The 22,853-nt window shown below is 43.3% G+C and overlaps 1 protein-coding gene across 1 annotated transcript in view; it reads right to left on the bottom strand.

The window, feature by feature from the left end:
• Window positions 1-6,831: 6,831 nt before the first annotated feature.
• MED9 (mediator complex subunit 9) overlaps window positions 6,832-22,853 on the bottom strand; it is a 53,409-nt gene continuing 37,387 nt past the window's right edge. Inside the window, exon 2 of the mRNA XM_086940852.1 lies at window positions 6,832-9,143. Coding sequence (XP_086796978.1) covers window positions 8,927-9,143 — 217 coding nt within the window. The 3' untranslated portion in view covers window positions 6,832-8,926. The remainder of the gene's footprint in view (window positions 9,144-22,853) is intronic.

Here is a 22,853-nt window from a genome sequence, read left to right on the forward strand (position 1 = left end):
GACTGGTGCAGAATAGAGAGCCATAGAGTGAAGTGGCATAGATTGGAGTGTTGCAGAGTAGAGTGCAGTGACGCAGTGTGAAGTGACCTAGTGTGGAAGGCGCAGACTAGAGTGAAGTACAGTAAAGAGCATTACGCTTGGTGCAGTAGCACACTACCATTAAAGACAACCCATCTTCAATTGAAATGAAGATTACATTTGCACAGACACAGTTTTACTGATAAAATGATACAGCACATAAACAATAATGTGTGGAAATGTTTTCACCTAGTGTATTGAACTGTTTTGATCATAGTAAACTATTTGTTTTCACCACACTTCAGAATTACCCAAAAATTGGCTTCAGTCTTGCTTTTTTTTATTCTGATATATTATGAAATATTGGCACAGTTAATTTACAACAACTACCCATTCCTTTTCCAAGAAAAAGGGTACCCATTAATTAGGGCAGTTAATTTACAGACATTTACATTTTGTTATGTGCTAGAAAAAAATGACATTGTACAGCACTCCTCAAGCACACCCTCTGTAGCCAACATGAGTGTCTTATACATCCTCTCATTTTGAAGACAGAGTAGGAAAAGTAAACACCAAGCTCCCTGGAAGACAGAGCCTGACATCCGACCTCTGTCTCTGAATGTACAGCAAATGTGACAAGGTAAGAACAAGATTTCAAGGCTTGTTTACAGAAATCCAGAATTAGTGGAATAATACAGTAAATAGAATTTGGGCAACATAAGGGACAAACTCAAGCTGGACAGCCTAAAAGAAATAGAGCCATCAAATAGAAAGCGAGCAAATGTGAGTTATAAAAAAAAAAGCCAATCCTAAGGAAAAGGTGGAATGCAAAGCAGGAAAGCTTTCGGTATGTCCATAATATCTCATTAGCAAACCAGACAGTGCGCGGTCTGGTAGGCTTTGACCTAAAAAGGCCTTTCACATTCCTGTGGGATCGAAAGGGAGGCTTACAGCTCTACTTTTTAAACCACAGCACGATTCAGTGTCTCTTTTTGAGCTTGTTACCTTCTCCTCTCATACCATTTATTCTGTCCTTGGTCTAGCTGCAACTATATAGGAAGATCAACCTATGCCCTTACAATATTCACCTTACCAGCCACTGGTCTACCCATGGTCCTAAAGCTGCCTTTCCCCTTTGAAATATTAGTGCATTTTAGAAAGTATTTTCCACTATACTCCGTCTTGTATTGTTCAACAATTTCCAAATGTATGAACTTCAAATTGAAATTTTAGTGAATTTCACGGGGGTGCCTAACATCAGGGAATACCAAATTTTATTTGGCATGGACACAATGCTGAAAATGTGGAAATCAGCTATACATCGCACCCCAATTAGTCATCTCACAAATAATCAACACCCTATGAAGCACACTAATCAACCATATTTTAATCCGTTTCCATACACGATAACTAGTCCACAGGGATAGTGATGTAAAAGAACATACTTTTTGCAAACCTGCATCCAATGCCTTTGCAAGATCTAAATACATAGTATACACCAGCTTGCTTATACAATTGTAAATGCCCACAGCCCCCCAAAAAACATGTGAGCTTTCCACATCCAAGTTTTTTTGTTTTTTTTATATTTATATAGCGCAAACTAGACCTGAGACATCGGGTATCAGAGTGCTTAACATGAACACCAGTTTTGTTACATGAGGTCACATTCATTTTTGTTAGGCACGGGGAGATTAAGTGATTTGCCCAGAATCGCAGGATGTTGAGCGTCGTTGCTGAAACTCGAACCTGGTTCCCCAACTTCACGGTCGACCACTCTAGCGGTAAGGCTACATCCTCTCCCGCTTTAATTATTCATCTGTTGCTGTTCGAGGTTCTTTACTAAGTGTCCCTTAATTTTATATTAACAGTCTGCAGAACCAGTCAATCATACTGGGTATTACACTTTTGTCGATTCAGTGACCTGAACTATAGGTACCTAAGAAAAGCAAATAACAGCATGACTGACAACCTCAGCATTGGCAAATGAATTTGACATCACTGATGACTCCAACCCTCCTCTCTGCTCCCTGTCTCCGTTTTGAATTTAGCATTATACAAATCACCTCACATTCAGAATTTGTGTCAGGTGTAACTTAAATAATGTCCGCTATTCCCCTAAACCGGTCAATATAAGGCAATATCCCTGATCATTGAATTGCCTTGCAGCATTAAAATACTACAAACATATGAAGTGTTTGATACAAAGTGTCTGCTTAGAAGCTGTTCTGGTTTCCATGTTCACCATCGTACCACCATTTTCAAAGGGGGTTGAGTTTGGTGATACAAAGGTAGATAATGTTTAAACATCCAACAAGGACTCGTGAGGTTTCCGTAGTTTTTAGGTTTCGCCTATTACCATTCGCTTGCGAATGGAATAGGCGAAAATTCATGGGCTCGATCGAATAGTGAAACCACTGCCGTTTCCACTGCGGTTTCTTTACAGTGCATGTGAGGTCACGTGACCACAAAAGCGGGTCACGTGACCACACACGCACGAGCATCTCCCTAATCCGCCTGCCCCCACCAGGCTCTCCCGCCCCCATCCGGCTTCCCTCCGCGCATCTGCCTATCACACTTCTCCCCTCGCACGCATTCCCGCCCCCCCACCAGGCTCTCCCGCCCCCATCCGGCCCATCTGCCTATCACGCTTCTCCCCTCGCACGCATTCCCGCCCCCCCACCAGGCTCTCCCGCCCCCATCCGGCCATTTGCTTTTTCTTCCTTTACTGCAGAGGCCTGGACTGAGGTTAACTTTCAGTAATGTACCTCACAGCAAGCTCCACCATTAGCCACTCAAGGACTCCCGCTCCGGTGAGCACAAAGGTGACCCTCTCTTCAGTATTTAACAGCCCCACATTCAGACACTTCAGAGAGCAGAGCACGGGTCTCCTCCACTCGGTTGGAAGTGTTTGACACTGGTAGCTCCCCGAGACATCTCCACATCAAAGGCAGCCCCGTCTCCTTCCCCCAGCATGCGCTCTGCCTCAGCCCGGCATCTCTCCTCCCCTAATTATTCACTGCAGGGCCTGCGTCTCGTCACCCTTCCTCCCAGTCCCCACAAGCATGCTTCTCCAGTGGCTGCATACTTTACAGACGACATTTGTACGTTTGGCTGGCTTCTCTTTTTTTTGGGTTGTTTGTATTGCACCAGGCATACGACAATAGTTGTGTGTCAAGTAGGCGGTTCCTTTGTCTTTTTCGTTTTTTTTTAGTTCTTGGGTGCAGTTCATCTTGGCATGGTGGCACTGTAGCATGCTTAGAGCACTATTGATCACACAGGAACAGTAGGCAAATTGGTGATGGCAACTTGTAATATCTACTTTTTCATTTTCTTCTTCACTCGAGAGTAAAGAAAATGGTAGTGTCACCTATATCTTTTTGTAGTGAAACAATGGTGTCTCACTATTTTGGTAGCGACATAACAAGCCAGTTTATTAATGTTGTCACCACCTTAATGCATACATTTAGCATTAGTTTGTATGTTTCTTGTTGATGCATGTGAGCAGAGTGACATTTCTTGTGCATGTGATCATATATACAATTTCTGCTGTATCTAAATAATGTTCCATTTCTGGTGCCAGTGAGTAAGGTAGCTCTTCTGTTGCAAATGAGCCCCTCTCCCCCTCCCATCTTCCCTCTCTCCTCAACCTCAACCTCCCCCCCTCTCTTCCCACTCACCCCTCACTCTCTCCCCTTTATCCCGTACCCTCTCACCACTCTCCCCTCCCTCTCTCAAATCCCACTCCTCACTCACTCCTCTCTCCTCTCCTCACCCACCCCTCTCCTCTCCCCCTCTCTCAAATCCCACTCTCTCCTCACTCACTCCTCTCTCTCCTCACCCACCCCTCTCCTCTCCCCATCTCCCCTCTCACCACTCACCACTACACTCTACCCTCTCACCACTCACCACTACACTCCCTCTCCAATCCCTCTCTCTCTCTCCTTACTCGCCTCTCTCCCCTCTCCTCACTCACCCCTCTCCTCACTCTCTCCAGGCCTGACTCTCTCCTCAACTCTCACCACTCTCCTCTCTCACCACCACTCTCCCCTAGGCCTCACTTCTCCTCCCCCTAATTACACTTCTTTCACGTCTGGATGAAAGGCCGACATGCCGTCCAGAGCTCGGACCCGGGCCTGCAGGTCGCACCAAATGCCCTAATCTATTGCTTAACTCACCGAGCTAACCAGAAGTAAACGAGTTACCACTGGCCTTCAAAAATATTCATTTTATTTCTGGCATTTGAAACAGACGGAGCTACTTCGGCCCTCAAAAAGCAATTTACCTTCCAAACGTAATCAAGCTCTGTCTGGTCTTTACCAGCACTCAAGTTATTTCAGACTTTTATATTTTAGTAACTTATGTCCTCTGGGCGGAAAATGTTTTTGTCTGCCCTTCTTCAAAGTATTTACTTTCCTCGCTGACAGTTTACGTTTAACTATTATTTTTTTAAACTTTACGTTTTGTTTTGTCAAACTAACTATAACGAAGACCCGTTGCCACGCTGGAATTGTGATGTTCTTCTGAGAACTTATGTTTGTGTTACTATATTTTTATTAATCATTTCCACTCGAATGATTAGGGTGTTTTGGCAAATCCGAGACCAGAAGCAATGTTGTGACATCAAGTTCTGATCTCATCCTCTGTGAGGATGAAATTGTGTTCATTGCGTGATCTCTAGCTGGTGAGCCTGTGGCTGTGGTTTCTTCCGCTGTAACAAAGATGTTCCTGCCATTACCCAATTTAACGAGACGTCATTTATCACCCTCGTCTGGATGAAAGGCCGACATGCCGTGCAGAGCTCGGACCAGGGCCTTCGTATTTTTCGCACTTTTCGCATTTTTGTCCTGAATTCCCAATTAAGGAGGTGGCTCTCGGTGTGACCTTCGGCAGATTTTTTCAGCATTATGCCTCGACATATGCATCTCTCTAGTTTCCAGTGCCAGGCGGAACAGCACACTCGGGGTTTGGGTGCTTCTTTAATTGAGCTGAACAGTATGAAGGGCTTCCATTTGCTACCACTGTTGCCACACGCATTGAACTCGCCAGGCAGCCCACCCCCTCCCTCTCCAGCGTGCGCCGCGCTCTCCCTTGGTTGCCACACGCATTGAACTCACCAGGCAGCCCACCCCCCTTCCTCTCCATATGGGTATTAGCGTTTCTTTGATCTCCGCCGCACGTTCACACAGGCTCCTCTCTGCCCACGCATCTCTCCTCTTCAGTAAACAAGCACTGGCGTTGCCAATAGGTCTCGCAGTAGGAAAGTTGGAGCTATTGGTTTTGTAGATGACATTTTAGATTTATATATCGTTATTGGCATTGTCAACAACAATCTATAAATATAAAATGCCATTTACAAAACCAATAGCTCCAACTTTCCAAATGCGAAACCTATTGGCAACGCCAGTGCTTGTTTTCATTTGTTTCACAAATGCTTCCTCGCTTCCTTATTTCTTTAAAGCAGGTCATGTACAGAAGTTACACACTCTACACAGCCAACACGTGTTTCGTAGTTGTGGCACATTCGTCTCTGACTTCCTCAGGGCTTAAGCAGGTCTAGATCAGTCTATGCCTCCTTATACGGATCAATGTAAAAACGTTCTGTAATTTCCGGTCATTTAGGCACAGTGTTTACAATCTTCATTAGAGATAGGAGAGAACTCCTTCCTCGTATGTTCTGGCATAGAACGAGGAATGTGTATTCTCCGACCGCTTATGAAGATTCTAGACACTGTGCCTACACAACCAGAAATTACAGAATGTCTTTTCACGATTAAGCCCTGAGGAAGTATACATTTTATATTCATCTCTTATGAATAAATTACCAACATGTATCTAGATACTTAAAGCACAACTAAAAAAAAACAGATAAACTACATGAAAAAATACATGGGTATAAATATAGTAGCATCAGCATGATGCTACAAATATTGAATGATGATTTGTTTGCTTATATCATGAAGGAGCTAAGCATATGGACTTTACTGTTCTCTGCTGTAGCCATTAACTGCTGCCCGGCAATATGTGCTCAAGCCTAAGGCAAGAGTGTATAAGTAAGGAGAAGGAACAATAATCTTCCCTTAGAGGTCCCAGAACATCACCAAGGTCTTCCCTTGCACACTTCGGACACTCCCACTACTGGCTTTGTGACTTAAGGCCCACCAATGACATCTGCTGCAAAGCGCAGATCACAAGTTTGAATCAAATGAAATTAAGGTTTTGTAGAGCGCTTGTATGCCGTGGTGTCTTAGCGCTAGCCGTCATAAATCTATGCAAGGACCGTAACATCGGCTATGGTTAAGGAACGAATAACCATGTTTTCAAAGCTTTCCTGAACAGCAGCAGATTGGTTTGATTTCTAAGACTGATGGGCAACGTGTTCCATAGTTTCGGGGCCAGGTGGAGAAAGCTTCTGCCACCCCACTTTAACGTCTTTATCCTTGAAACCACAAGTAGGCAGGCCGATGCTGTTCTAAGTTTTCGCTGAGGAGTACGACGCCTGATATGTTGACTGAGGTAAGCTGATCCAGCCCCATTCAGAGTCTTATGCAGAATGCACATAGATTTAAATTTGATCCTTCCCAGCCATGCATATTGTCTTCTATCCTTCGGAGGTCGATAAATGTAATACCTACTGTTAAGTTGGTAACAGTAATAACTCTTATTACAATGCTAAGAAACGAAGCATAAAGCTCGGAGTTAAAAAACCAAAGACACTGTAGTCAATACAAGAGTAAATACTGAATAGTAAAAACAGGCCTCAAAAGGAAACAGATCTGGAGGTCACACCTAGTCACAGAAGAAATATTCCACGTGTCCCAGTTCTCCATTTTATTTGTAAATGAAGGTTTAGCAAACTCAATTACAAAAAAAATATGCCACCTTTTGATACACTGAGAGATTAAAAATTGTTCTTTTAATTGATGTTTCAAAGGATGTTAACAACCTAGACTACGAGCTCCTATAAGTTTTGGTCTTGTTTGCCACGCTTGGCTACCATACGGATTTGGTAAATTTCCCCCTATTCTACAGGCAATTGCCGCCTACTGGAGCCCAACACTTAGCCACTGGTGAAGGCGAAGATGCCTTTCTGATAATTTTTTGATCTACAAGCTCTATTGCTGTTGCCCCCATATGGCTCGGTAACTTAAGAATCGTCCAATCATGGCCTTGGAAATAATTACTGTAACATCCTTTAATTCATCACATCTTTGAGAACATGGAAAGTAGTGTTCCTTGTTATTATGGTAAGCAGACAATCCAATTAACACATTTTTACTAATTGACAGATATTCAGATTTTTCGTTTTACATGGCTGATCAGGTTTCCTCAATTCCACAACTAGAAAAAGTTTTACAATAAAGACTTTAATACATGAACCTAGTTATTTTGATTAAAACGAGAAGATATTTTTGCTTTTTGTACTCCCAGTGTTTAGTATGCCAGGGACCCAGTACAGATTCAGAATAATCATCAGAGTGTAAGACCTGGTTCCTAATCAAAAGAAGATCGTAAAAATGCACTGGTACTGGGGCTTTCATTGGGTACTGGAAGAGTATACATGACTGTGACTGTAGCAGCTATTAAAAGGCGACATTCCAAAATACTCAAGGAGGGGCGTTTAGAATTTCGCACTAGCTGGACCTCAACACCAGATGAGGAAAGGTGGGTCACGGTGAAAAGCCGCCATCTGGTTTTCAATTTTGATTTTCCATATCAGCGGTCACTCGCAGGGTGAACTATGCTGCCAGACACTTGGTCATAATAGCTGCATGCAGAACCCACCAGGTTTTGAAAATTTGCCATCTACTTGCCAGCAAACCCTAACAGACTCTTCGCATGCACAGGCTGCACAACTTTTTAAAGGCGAAAAGAAGCTGCAGAACCAAGAATCTCACAATATAACTGTGGAAGTGTTAAACCTAACTGGAAAAATAAGAACTGACTTCGAATAATTCAACTGGTTTAGGGCATGCGTTTAATCATACACTTTCACAGTCATTCGGGGTCAGTGTCTGGATTGGTAAGATAATTACCTGGTTCTAATGACTCTTGAGAGTTCATGCAACCTTGGGCTGTTTGAGTTCACTGGGATGTCCTGGTTTCAACTCTAATTATTACATCGCCGGCTATCTTGCTCTGCCAACCTTTAGAAATCTCGTGCTCTGTTGACCAAGGCATAACAGCCTTGCGGTCATACAGTTGGGACATAGTCAACATTTCAAAATTGGCTGGACTCTTCTGGGTGCTTCAAAAAACGCCTGTATACAGGTGACCCAGACAGAGCTCTTTATTTTAGGGTGGATCTCCATGAATGGAGGATATGTCAGGCTCCGATCACTTTTTCATACAGAAGGCTGAATAAAAAAAACTACGAGACTCTTGCTGTCACTGAGTGAGCATGGCAAGTTACAACAAATTATAACTGAAGCACAATGATCACCCCAATGGCTAAACAAGACCATCCATGCTAAACAACACCCACCTCAAAATGAACAGTCCTGAGGTTAATGCAGATGATAATTCTCCAACTAATAATCCCACTGTGTCACAGTACATAGAATGACATTTACAAATCACCTTGTATGAAGGGAAACAACAACAAAATAATCAAACGTGTAAAAATGAACTCTGGGTTTTAGGCAGAAGTATCTGCAAAGCGGGACAAGGAAGTACTCATGAAAACTGCACAGCTGCCATTTAAACTACAACTACTCAATATCCTACTTGAGCAGACCTGAAAGTTCATCTGAATCACTAACAGCGGCACACACGAAAGAAAAAAATGCAAACAAAGTTCCCCCGGTTGAATGTCACATGATGTCTGTAGGTTTTTATTCCATTGGGATATAGAAAAGCCGTTGGATCTCCATCCTGGCTTCAGATCTGCAGAGCGGAGTACAGAGGTGGTCTACTCCTTGGGGATCTCAAACATGCAGAGTGTCTTGTACTTCTGCAGGAGCTCATTCTTGGTCCGGACCTGGTCCCTCAGGTTGCGCTGCTCCTGCTGCTGCTGCTCGGGGCTCAAGTCGATCCCCGGCATGGCGCCGATCATCCTGCGCATCTCCTGGAACTTGTTCTTCAACCGGTTCAGCTCCTGGTGCACGTCCTGGCTGTCTTTGTCCATGCTGCAGTGGGAGCAGAAAACAGACGCTGTTGACAATATGGACATGCTTCTGATGAGTAACATAGAACCACCAATTCAAAGAATAAACAGCATCTGATCTCCCATTAAATGTTCGCCAGCTTGTCTGAAATGTGATCGCTAATGAAAATATATCTGCTTAAAGCAGCCAGGGGCCCACAGCATATCACGCTGCAGACAGGATGCCAGCTGGAGAATGAACTGACCCATTTAAATGTGATGCCAACATCTGAAACTAATTTCCTTGCCCAGTTATCTGTGTGTTGGTATGTGGCCAGAGCTTTAGCTGTGGAGGGATTCCTGCAGCACAGCGTTCTGAAAATAAAATCACTATCACTAGATGGAGCACAGGGTAAGTTAGTGTGGAAGTGGAAGCAGTAAATTGCCTGGAATAGAGAGATTAGAAGGGTTTAGATTACTGGAACAGAACCCTGAACGTACCCTTGAAATTCCCAATTAAACCCAAAAGCCACTGTTGGTCTTCAGTGGTACGCAAACCAGATTCTCAAAGGTTTGCTCGAATCTGGAGCCAATTGGTAGACTCGGTTTAAGACATGGGCACTGCAGAGGAGATAAAGTGCCTTGCAATGACTACAATGGGCGTGGCTTATGTTCACTGTAGAACTGTCTTTTCTGAAAAGACTATGCTTTTCTTTCACTTTATCAAAATGGACAATGTATTCTTAGTGTTCCTTGGGTTGTGGTGCTGGAATGACTTAAAGATGGGATAAAAACGAGTAAGTCAATCTTTCATTTAAATTAGTTTTTGCCATCAACAGATGGGACTTAGTGATGTTGCACAAAATAACTTTACACTATTAGTTAAAGTATCCAAATTGCAATGAAAGTACGGAAAAATTGAGAACTACGAAGTAAAAAGTAAACACACCTTCCTGATGACGGAGAACAGGTACTTACCTGTTTTCTGTGCAGTTCTCCGTATAAATGCAAACGGTTACATTCACAAACATATATATACCATAGGCCCGCAGTGCTTAATTTGAGCCGGTGCTTTCCGGTGCTGAGCACCGGCACTTAATTGGTTTACGGTGCTCGGCACCTAATTGTCAACACCAAACTTAGGTCAGTCTGCAACATTGTGGCGCTGCTCATGTAATTTAGAGATGAGCAGTATAAGTTGTTTAGGAAAACAATATACATTAAAAATTGATAATACTGGCCTCCCCAGCCATTCCTTTAGCTTTGGGGACATGAAATAATCTGAACTGACACATTTACATGCGAGAGATGCTTAGTAGTTGTTTTGGCAGCAATGACATGGGCGATGGGTGGTGCAAGCTGCAGTGGCCTCCTGGTTAGAGCCCTGGCACTTAATATTTTACAAATTAAGCACTGCCATAGGGTATGTCAGTACCACTCAAAATTGTAATAGAAAACGTGAATCCACTGTGTGACCAAGCCATTTTAACACCTACCATCCATTTATGCCAAGCTAATTGTAACAAAAGTGAGGTACAACGCGGCAATAGATCTACTATCTCATAACATTGGGACATATAGACTACCAACACAACAAGGTCAACTCAAGACCGCAGTCACCGAGAAATACTTGATTACAAAGAATCTAAAGACTCACTTTCTACAGGCACAAAAAGCATTCCTGCAAAGTGTGGGACGGGCCACTCTTGGGCTGAGGGTGCTGGTAAGTTTGCTGTGGGGTGGAGCCAGAGGTTTGGGGGTTCAAGCTAGAATGAGGCCAGTTCTGCCCCTTCATACATATCTATTAAAACCAGAATCACTGGAATTATGCAGCAGAGGAGTTCCAAACTAAGCAGCAGGGTTGATTGAAATATGCAGCTGGAAAAGGCAAAGAATGCGGCATAATGCATTTTTTTTTTATAGTATTACTTAATTTATTTTGTCATTTTTACACATGGTTATACCGTCTGGCAAAGATTTCACTTCATTAGTGCTGGTTTAATAATCAAATACAGAAATAAGCAACAAATTCATTTTTGCTAAGGGGTCCACTGTAAGCGAAGACGTGACCACATATTTAGTAACTTTTGATTTTGAGCTAGAAACAAATTTGTTTTTGCTAAAATCTGCAGATTATGCGTCAGATGATGGATTGTGTGGCAAACGAAGCAAATCCATACTTATGAGGACAATAAGAAGCAAATGCAGAATCGCATAATTCCGGTGGCCCACATTAAAACCAACACAGTTTTGCCCTGTGCCAAGAAAAATGCGCTTTACAACAGATTCCAAATTAACAGGACTGCGTGATGGAAATGTTAAAGAATGTATATAACAGGCAAGCGTATTCCTCTACAGCTACTTCAAACTTTTAAAACCCACAATATTGTCAATCAGCACAGCTTACACTCCGTTGAGTCGCTCATAAGAAGAGTTAATTTGCATTTTTTCTATTCTTAAAAATAAATACACAAGTTTATTTCCCGTCTCCTATTATTACAAAAAAAGACAGTAAAAAAACACGTCAGCCTTAACCACAAATAACCATAATAAAAATACCTGCTGCTGAATTCGGACGAAAGGCACACACTCAACTAACAACCTGAACGTGAATTTCATTCGAAAACGAGTTTATTGTCCTGTCTGCACAAACAACAGTGTCATATGCAAGCTTGTTCAAACTTGACTGTGACACAAAAACAACCGTTACTTTGGGAATCTATGCTGCCGAGGAAATATGGGCTTCAGGTGAACGAGCTCAGCCTCGTGCATTTTTGTCGACTAGATGCACTCATTAGGTCCCTGGAGATCGCATCGTTGCAGCGCGCGCCCCCTCAGTGACTGACTGGTAAATACCCGCGCGCGCCTCCAGCGCGAGCTCAGTTCGCTTCTCAGAACCTAGGGTGATTCACACCAGAATCGTGTCCTTCACGAGTGAATACAGGTCGTGCGTGGCGTGCCACCGAGAAGGATGCTTCAGAGGAAAACACACAGGTGCTCGGACTTCAGACGGTTGGAGCAGCAGACAACACAACAACAAGCCGCTGCTAGAGAGAATATCCTATACTTTGACAATGGAAGCCATAGCGTCCCCTACTCGGTTTTAATTAACCGGCTCTAGATCCCTGGTTACTATTAATTAAGGGCCCTCGGTCCTCAGGAGGGAGAGGTTGACAGGGCTACAGATGGCTCAAGAGACTTTTGAGGCTGGGCCCTCAAAAAGTTGTCTGGCAGAGATGTAACACAATAATGATCCCCCACCAAGCAGTTTGTGTCATGGGGCCCTCGAGATTTTCTGCACAAATAATTACGCTTAATGGAACCCTTCATAAGGAGTTAGGATAATATATATATTTTTTAAGTAAGTCAAGTTAGCATGTAATTTTGTTTTGCTCGTCAAAAGACTGGACTAAGTGGTTTTGTATAAAGGTAACTTTACACTATCAGTTAAGGTAGCCATTATAACAATTAAAGTACTGAGATATTGAGAACCACAAAGGAAACAGTAAAACCACTTTTCTGTCTAAATGCAAAATGGTCCATTCACAAACATATAGATACACCATACGTTGTGTTTTGAAGGGGGTAATGAGTGTGTTTAGTATCAAGTCTTAGTGTCTTTAGGCTCAATCCTTATTTGTATAATCAGAAGCAAAAAGTCCTTATTTTGTAGAAAAGTTACTCTTTATTTGTGTAGATAAAAACATGGATGTGTTTCGCCCCTATGGCGATTTGCGCCAGGGCTTTTTCAAGGCTATTTACAATATTTTTTGTTCTGTACAGTTCCTCATCTTTCGCAAAAGAATTTCCAAAATAGAATCCGGTTTTTAAATTTGTGGGGGTAGTATCCCTGGAGTGCTGCGTCGACAGTCTACTCGTTACTTCTTCCGCTATCGCGATCCGGATTCTATTTTGGAAATATGGATTGAGCCTAAGGACACTAATACTTGATACTAAACACACTCATTACCCCCTTCAAAACTTCATAATCTAAAAACTCATGAGGTCCAGAGTTTTTTTGAGTGTGTTACCGCCACCAAAACTATGTGAAAACTGATGTGGACTTGGATTCTCCTGTGGACCACTCCCTCTCTGTAGAAAACACCATACGTTGTGTCATTACCACTCAAAATTGTAATTGAAAACGCGTATCCACTGTGTGACCAAGCCATAATAACACCTACCGAACTCCTTGATAGAGGAGACAGAAAACTCAGTGTTTCTTGGGGTATGACACCATGTTCATGCAGGTGGTGAACATCTTACACATTGCTCACGCATTTGGCTAGCCTTGAAATGCTTACCCTTCGAGAACAACCATCGCAAATCACCATCTGGATTCTCTCCCCTTTCATGCAGCGGGGACAGATTTCCACCATTACCATTAAAAGAGTCATCCACCAAGTGATGTCTCAGTACATTATAGAACACAAGCAGACGTCACCAAAGAAAGCAACATTCTGAAATGGTCATTGTTAGTGATTGTTATCGATGTAGAAAAACAGATCTGTTTTTCCTTTACAGCAGATCCCCCTTTTAAAGAGAAACAAGTGTACTCACCTGGAACTCACTTAAGGCTATTGGCCAGGCTTACTTCAACACACGTAAACTTCAACTATTAAAAAAACTTTAAGCCACTTGCGTTTTTCCTCCAGGTGGTCAATGTTGGAGACCATACACTCACTACCCTGACTGCATATGAAGGTGCATTTACTGAAACATATGTTCCCTGTCTCATTTAAAGGAACAAATCTAAGTTCCAACAAACAGCATACATCTGTATTGTGCGAGGCATGCTCACTAATATTTCATACCTTGAAAAAAGACTTGGTGGTAAATAAGGGAAACAAAAGGACGAGGGATAAACACAAGATACACTAGCTGGGAAAACGGAAAATCATTGAATAACCAGCAAGCAAATGAGGGCCAAAGTAAAGCTAACCAAAGGTAAGTAAAGGACGGGCTCCAACTCCTGATAATTCTTGGTTCGCTCACAACACACAATTGCATTGGTGACGTAAATTTGCTAGGAAGATTGCAAACTAATGCCTAAAACATTTATCCCTCACCCTTTTTCCCCCTTATTTCCCTTCTGGCCTCGCTGCACAGCATCTCCAAAAGGCATTGGAAAAGCCAATAAGGCCCACATGCATCAAAGTCCGATTTAGCGATTCCTAATTTGCGATTTTTACCGAATCGCAAATAAGGAATCGCAAAACGGGATGTATGATTGAAAGTGCATAATATTTGCGATTCGGTAAAAATCGCATTTTTTACCGAATCGCAAATATTATGCGAATTCCAATTTGCGATTTCGCAATTCCCATTGATTCCTATGGGCCAAAAGGCCCATATGGATCAATGGGAATTGCGAATTCGCAAATTGGAATTCGCAAATGTTAATGCATTCCATGGGTGCAGGGGGGGGGTCCAAAGGACCCCCCTTGCACCCCTGAAATGTATTTTTAAATGGATGTTTCACACACACGTCCTAAGGACATGTGTGTATGTAACATGACCGTGTTTAAAATGCTAATTTGAGCATTTTAAAACTTTTTCGCAAATTACCACGAGGTTCACCCTCGTGGTAATTTGCCCCCCCTAAATGCGAATTCGCAATTTTAAAATTAATCATGCATTGCTTTTAAGGAATCGCAAATTTGCGATTCCCTAAGAGCAATCGCATTTTTGGAATTCGCAAAAAATAGCGATTTTTCCAAAAATGCTTGATGCATACTAAAAAGGTATTTAGGAATCGCAAACGGCCGATTTTACCGAATCGCACCGTTTGCGATTCCTAAACAGCTTGATGCATGTGGGCCTAAGTCCCTAAGCCAAGACATTCTGACCATGCCAATACTTGTTTTACTATGAAGTCTGACATTAAGGTTCGAATAATGGACTCCACCAAACACAACTTTTTGAGTCACTGTGTTGTAACAACAAACAGGGCTGGTATACCTCCTCAACTTATCAGATGACGAGTGGATAGATCAATAGAAATACTATAAAAATGATATATCTCGAAAGTATTAAATGCAGTGAAACGTTTCATGCTATTTTCTCACTTTACAGGGGCCATTCAGCCTAGAGAGAAATAAAGTACATTTTACCCAATTCTGGAACCTTAACAATCACCAACAGTAGGCATTCCAGAATGTTTCTTTTTTTGATGAGGTCTCCCTGGGCTTTGCGACATATTATGATATTATTCACTGGATGGCCCCTACAAGAGGAAGCGCTCTGTGTGCGAAGTTGAAACAATCCTGGCACTAATACAGCATTCTCGAAGCGAAGAAGGGAGGACCCGGGCACAACTATCCGCAGCATACTTAAAATGATGAATATCAACCGCTATTCTCGTTTTCCGTGCCCAGTTTCCAAGAAGAAACGGCCCCATGTTACCTCAGACCCATCCACAGCCCACATACATAGAGAACAGCTGGCTAGAGTGAGGACTCTAAATATGACTCAGTTGTAAATATTAACATGAGGCAGCAGATGGTCCTCGCGACTCCTTAATATTCATCTCTTCAAGCCCTACGCAAAGTCAGTATTCAGAGGTCCACCACATACGTATGTCTCTCCAACACATCACTGCGGTCACTCACGGCGGCTCTACGTCACTGCTCCTGCACCTGCCATGGTGAGGGGGTGCAGGTCACATCAGGAAAATATACTGTACTTGTAATGTGCTAACCTTGGGAGCGAGAGGTCTATCACATAGGTAAAAGAACAGATGGTTGCTGATCTGCCTTTGCTGTCATTCATTTTTGCACGTGACAAAGTAGCCTCCTCTCCAAGGCACCCGCCTAAAAGGGCAAAAGTTAGTTAGTGTGCAATTACCATTAGAGACACCTGTACATATACCCTTCCAAATCCTTGGGGTAGATTGGCTAAGCCGTTTGCGCACGCGTGCTTAGTTCACAGGCACAAATAACCTTTTTTTTAACATAAGTTTAAAAACACTTTTTCAAATCACAAACGCTGATTTTATATTTGTGAAAAGAGCCACTTGCACAAATATTGTCATGCGTTTAAATATATTTGGAGGGGGATGGAGTATCCTGACATTTTGTGCATACTTTTGTGGGTATTAACACATTTCCATCTAAGCTCAATGTATTCCTGATAAGGGAAATAATAAATCACTTCCCAGATTGGGAATCGAACACCCCCAACGTTGGTGGCAGTGTATCAGAAGAGGTGTTTTCATAGGGTAAAATATTTTCCAAATACAGGGAAAATGGGAATCGAACACCCCCAACATTGGTGGCAGTGTATTGGAAGAGGTGTTTTCATAGGGTAAAATATTTTCGAAGTACCGGAAAACGGGAATCGAACACCCCCAACATTGGTGGCAGTGTATTGGAAGAGGTGTTTTCATAGGGTAAAATATGTTCGAAGTACAGGGAAAAAGGGAACTGTATTTACATGCATGGCAAGCCATACCCCCCCTTTACAGTTACATATGCTGAAAACACCTCCGCATGTGAGTGGATGGAAATTCACGGGAATTTCACATGCGTATGCCAGGAAACCGGAGACAGTTACAGGAAATTTCCTAGAATCCGAGTAAAACCTTTGTGAAAACGAAAAAGTCAGAAATCTGCACGTATGTGGGGGGGGTCAGATAATATAAGGGTGTAGATTTTTTACATTTTCGGTGCATGAAAGTGTAAAAGGGAAAGCTTAGAACGGTTATATTCCTGTAGCACTTTAAATACATCACTTCCTGATACACTGAGCAAGTTTCTCTTTGTTGGTAAAAAGTTAACAGCAGATTGAATTGTGATGGAAGCCAGATCTAAGTGAGAAACAAAAAAATACAGAACAGAAGTTGTTCAACTCTATGTGGTGCAGGGATGGAGGAAAGACAGGGACGGTATCCAAAGGTGTAGACATATCTAGGGAAAGAATACAGAAATCCATCTTGAGCAAGATTTTGAACATGTTTTTCAGTGAATATTCAACGTAGATATTTATTGTCGTTCTGTAGTGAGAGGGAAAGACCACAGCAAACATCCCTTGATGGAAACACAACTGGCAGAGGCATGATACTGCTCAAACTCACTGGCAAATCATGAAGTCTTTCCACCTCAATATGCAATGGCACTAAACCTCATATTTGTTAAGTTATATGGACAGCTTAACTTGACAGGCAACATGGACTTCCAAGCGCTACAGGTTGTACAGAAGTAGGTGACAGGGGGCCAGAAGTAGGACCCTTCCATTTTGGGATTCACAAATTGTGACGTTTTGCGACTTGCAATATGTGACTCGCAAAATGAAATTTCCAATAGTGTCTCAGGTACTGTTTGTGATTCCTAATGGGGTTGCAAATGATCTCCCGCATCAATTATCACGAGGCAGGTCGCAATTTGCGACCCATAGGGAATGGCCAGCCTTCGCAGGGATGGTGGCCTGCTGGGATCATCAGACCACCATGTCTGTGACTGCTTTTTCAATAACACAGTTTTTTTTAATGCAGTCTGTTTTTCATAAAGGAAAACTGGATACATTTAAAAGAGAACAAGCATTTGCAATTCAATAGGTCTCGCATTCGGAAAGTTTGAGCTATTGGTATTGTAAATGACAAATTTTTTATTTATGTGTTGGTTTTAAAAATGGCGAAATTAATAGCTTTGTCATTTACAATGCCAATAGTTATAACTTTCGCAAATGTGACACCTATAGCATTTATAATGCAATATGTGTTGTATTTACGTGACTTACAAATAACAATGGCTTTTAATTTTTTTAAATAATTAATACTTAAATAAAAGTTATTGTAATTTATAATGGCAATAGCTTAAACTTCTGTAAATAACTTTTGTGAAGATTATGTTCAGTGCATTTTATTGTGACGAAAATCCAAGAACAGAAGTGAAATATTATCATCTTTTTGTGACATTTGTAATAAAGCTTGAAAAATTGATAGAACATACTTGAACCAGTTGTTGTTGAATAGTTGCACAGATTGATGTTGTGGTGGCGCTGAGTGATGTTGTGGTGGCGACGAGTGATGCCGTGGCGTTCAGTGATGCTGTGGTAGCGCATAGTGATGTTGTGGTGCCCTTGAGTGATGCTGTGGTGGTGCTGAGTGATGCTGTGGTGATGTGATAGATAGAGTGAGGGCGATAGATAGATAGATAGACAGAGTGATGGCGATAGATAGAGTGCGATAGATAGGCAGATAGAGCGAGGGCGATAGACAGATAGATTGAGGGCGATAGATAGAGCGAGGGCGATAGATAGATAGATCGACAGATAGGTAGATAGAGGGTGATAGATAGAGTGAGGGCGATAGATAGATAGATCAATAGATAGATAGAGGGCGATAGGTAGATAGATAGAGGGCGATAGATAGATAGAGTGTGGGCGATAGATAGAGTGAGGGCGAAAGATAGATAGAGTGAGGGCGATAGAGTGAGGGCGATAGATAGAGTGAGGCGATAGATAGATAGAGTGAGGCGATAGATAGAGTGAGGGCAATAGATAGATAAATAGATAGTGTGAGGGCAATAGATAGATAAATAGATAGACAGAGTGAGGGCGATAGATAGACAGAGTGAGGGCGATAGAGAGATAGAGTGAGGCCCTTAGATAGATAGAGTGAGGGCGATAGATAGAGTGAGGGCGATAGATAAAGTGAGGCGATAGATAGAGTGAGTGCAATAGATAGATAGAGGGCGATAGATACAGTGAGCGCAATAGATCGATAGAGTGAGTGAGATAGATAGAGTGAGGGCGATAGATTGATAGAGTAAGGGGCGATAGATAGAGTGAAGGCGATAGATAGATAAATTGATAGAGTGAAGGCCATAGATAGATAGATTGATAGAGTGAGGGGTGATAGAGTGAGGGCGATAGATAGATAGAGTGAGGGCAATAGATAGATAAATAGATATATAGATAGATAGAGTGAGGGCGATAGGTAGATAGATTGAGGGCGATAGGTAGATAGAGTGAGGGCGATAGGTAGATAGAGTGAGGGCGATAGATAGAGTGAGGACGATAGATAGATAGAGTGAGGGCGATAGATTGATAGATAGAGTGAGGGCGATAGATTGATAGAGTGAGGGCTATAGTTAGATAGATAGATTTATTTTGCAACTACTTTACAGTTCAGCACGAAACTTGCCAAGAATAACCCAAATTGAGGAACTTAAAAATAGTTTTAAAAAACCGTTTTGGTGGAGTTTTTTTGAATGGCGCCAAACTTATTAAGAAAACTATAAATGACTTTACTATGGGAACTCTGACTTAGCCAGAGGTGAAATGACCCAAGTAAGAGGGTCTGTTGCTATGGGCGTGACAAACACACCCAAAAGAGGGACAGATGGCACCCTTCACCACACCCAAAAAAAGCATTTTGAAAGGCATAGGAAGGAACCAATTAATAGTGGTGGGCATGGCCAAACTTATACTGAATACAGTGTGCCTCGCAGCGCATGTGCGCAGACTGTAGACTCGACCTGAAAATATAAGAGTGAGAAAAGAATTGTGGAAAGAAACCGACAGTGGCATACCACGAGAGTGTGTCGGAAATAAAGATTTTTGAGGAGTGCGCCGGAAAAAGGTCACACTCGATGGAGACTAGAAGGCAATAATTACACAACCCGGAGTGGTAGAAAGCTCTATGAGACTCCATAATTAAATATATGCATAAATAAAAAGGAAAAAGGAAGCGCTGTTTTTGTCAGGGTAGAGAGAATGAAAGCAGAAAGCCACGGAATGGAAAGAATAGGAAACGCTTGGCAGGGCTCGGATCAGTATTCATGCCAGGAACCTCCATGCGCACTTGAATGAAATGCACCCTACGTGAACTCAACTTGGCTCCTGCACACAGCGCTTGCGCTTCCTGCTAGGAACATGCACCACAGAGCGCTCGCGCCGTCCCAGTCATGAAATGCGTTGTACAAAGGTGCATCTACGAGTGCTTACCCCTGTTAAACGCCTCGGAAATGCTTTATGAATCAACACACGAGCCTGCTCGCACCCAGGGGTGGAATGTCATATCTAGAGGGGTTTAAGCTGCACACGGCTTCTCCGAACTTTGCAAAGTGTAAACTATTTTTACGATTTGCAAGAAGGAAATATGCTCCGGAGCATGCCATGTTTTTGGTTATGGACATAAATTAAGATGGAGCCAATGAACACGTCTTTGAAGCACAGTTTAATGTCCGATAACAGGAACAGAGCGAGACGGAAGGAACCCTGGTGCAACAGCCAGCTCAAATCACCAGGCAGACCCGCCCCCATGATTATGCACGGTTTACCAAATGTAAAACACACTGCGACAGCAACCGGGCTGAAATCTCCCACCTGGCTGCGGCCTCGGGTTGCAGGCATGCAGAATGTCACTACGGTGCCCAAAGCTGGCTTGCGGGGATTTCCACATCTGCTTTACAATCAAAACGTCCACCGCACCACACTGCAGAGTCACTTCCTTCAACAGCCAAGCACCGATAGGAAGAATGTGCTCTTTAAGACGTTACTTTTTTAAAAAACTTACATTGTTACATGGATGATGTAACTGCTTTGTCGTAGGCGTGATTGTCTTCCTAAGAGTCATTCATAAAGTACTTAATTGTCACAGGCAGAGGCATTTGCACACCAGGAGTGGTTCTGTTGTACAAGGATTGGCCTACTTCCCACGGAGATCCAGTGTTGTGCTAGTGAGTCAGTCTTTTACCAATAGAAATGTTCATGTTGATTATTAAAGCCGGTCTACAAATACCACGGTCGTAAGAGCAAAACATGCTGGGGGGTGAGGGGGTGTAGAAAAAATATACCAGAGGCGCCCCCGCACGCACCCAATATGATACTATCGGGATTGCCGCTGTATTCACTCTCAGGCCGCTGTGCTATGGCACCTGTATTACGTGAGTCGTGGCGTTTAACCGGATGAATTAGTTCGCAAAGAGAAATTCTCCCTCAGCCACGGTGCGGTGCGTGGGACCGGCACCACATATAACAATGTACTCGATATACGTGTGTATAAAAGGTTTCCTCATGGAGGCAGGGGTGTGTCAGTTGGCACAAGCGCGCTGTGCATTCAGTTTCCGCTCCGTGCCAGGTGGAGCCCCCGGTGTAAACAGCGCCACACGCACCCGGCTCTGCGGCCGCCCCTTGTCGTCGCTGCCTGTGCCGGGGCGCCGGCCGGCGGCAGGCCTTTGAGTGGAGCCGTGGCGAGCTGGGCCGGCTGCCATTGGTCAAGAGCCGAGCTCAACCTCTTCCTTTCCGCGCGGGTGCATGTTATTCATGAGGCCGCCCTCGGTGTGAGGGGCCTGCCGCCTCTCCGGGAAGGAGGCTCCGCAGGGCGAAAGCCATGTCTGTCAGCGCCGATGACGAGGAGTACGATTCGGAGCAAGTGCAGGTGAGAGGCGGCCTCTTTGTCCCCGAGCTGTGCGGGACGGTGTTAGACAGCGCTGCCGGCGGGTGTTACTAGAAAGCTGCCGGGACGTGTGAGCAAAGGGGTCGTAGGGATGCGCGAGGGACCATTGCAGGTCTCCATTACCTGTCCGTTCGGGATACTACCAGAGAACCGGCTGCCTTCAGACCCGAAGCCCCGCATGGGCGAGGCGGCGTTCAACCCGCAGCTCTGGTAACCCTGTGTGCGCCCACGGCGGAGCCTCGCTGCGCTATGAGCACTCGGGTTGTGTATCATGCAGGCTCTTTAGCTGAACGATTTAGCTTCAGTGAGTGCACCGGCCATGTTCCATTGTTTACAAATGAAGCGGTTGAATGGGAAGAAGTGGCGTAGGCTTCAGCGCTGGAAAAGAATGAGAGAACAAGAAACAAAACTGAAAGCACGCTAACACAGCTCAAGAAACCTGCTGGAGGAAACAAAAAAAAAAGCGCATGCACGCAGTCAAATCCAGCACAAGAGAAGCGTGTGGCACCCTCTTGTCCCTAATTCCCCCGAGACGGCGGATTAAAGTTGTCGAGCTGGAGCATCCTTCGGATGCAACTCCAGCTCGACTTAAAAATGAAATGACTCTGTTTCATTGTTTAGGAGTAGACAGTGGTCCGTGGGACCAATGCCTGCTATTAAAAAATATTTTTGCATCCATTCACAAAGGAGAATGGGAGCCCTGGCGACCCCTTCCCGCTTGAGAGTGGCTCACAACCTACTTAAAATAGGGGGTAAACTGCAAGTGTTTTGTGAACGCAACAATGGTACGTACCAGTCTGACTCGCTATTAGGAAGGGAAGACCTTGGCACGCCCCTTCCTAATAGCGACTTGCAAACACTATTTTTCGAGTCACCGACTTGCAAAATAGCTTTTGTACATACCACCACCCTTTTTTGCGGTCGCACACGTCCCATTTGAGACCAAAAAAAAAACTGTTGTACATCTGGCTCAGGATGCCTAGCGGATTCCAGATATTGGGATCACATCTTTCCTACATGGTATGAATGAGATTAGCTGAGAGGTGGTTCCAACAATACAATAAAATCAGCTCTGTGACAGTCCAGCACAGTCACCACCCCTATGGAACCTAGTTTCATTACTACTGAAAGATGCTGAACACTCGTTGAACTTTAAGTAAAGCATCAAAACATACATTTTCATTACATGAAACTGTACTCATGCCAAAAAGTAACACTAATAATGTACACATGACCAATTCTGTGGCCTCAACAGAGCATGGTTATAATGATATGAGACACCATCAAATCCTCCACATACCAACCCTTTAAGTGTACATTAGAATCTGGATGAGGCTGCTACATCCAACCCTT

Source organism: Lissotriton vulgaris, chromosome 10, assembly GCF_964263255.1.
Source record: "Lissotriton vulgaris chromosome 10, aLisVul1.2, whole genome shotgun sequence".
Taxonomy (NCBI): domain Eukaryota; kingdom Metazoa; phylum Chordata; class Amphibia; order Caudata; family Salamandridae; genus Lissotriton; species Lissotriton vulgaris.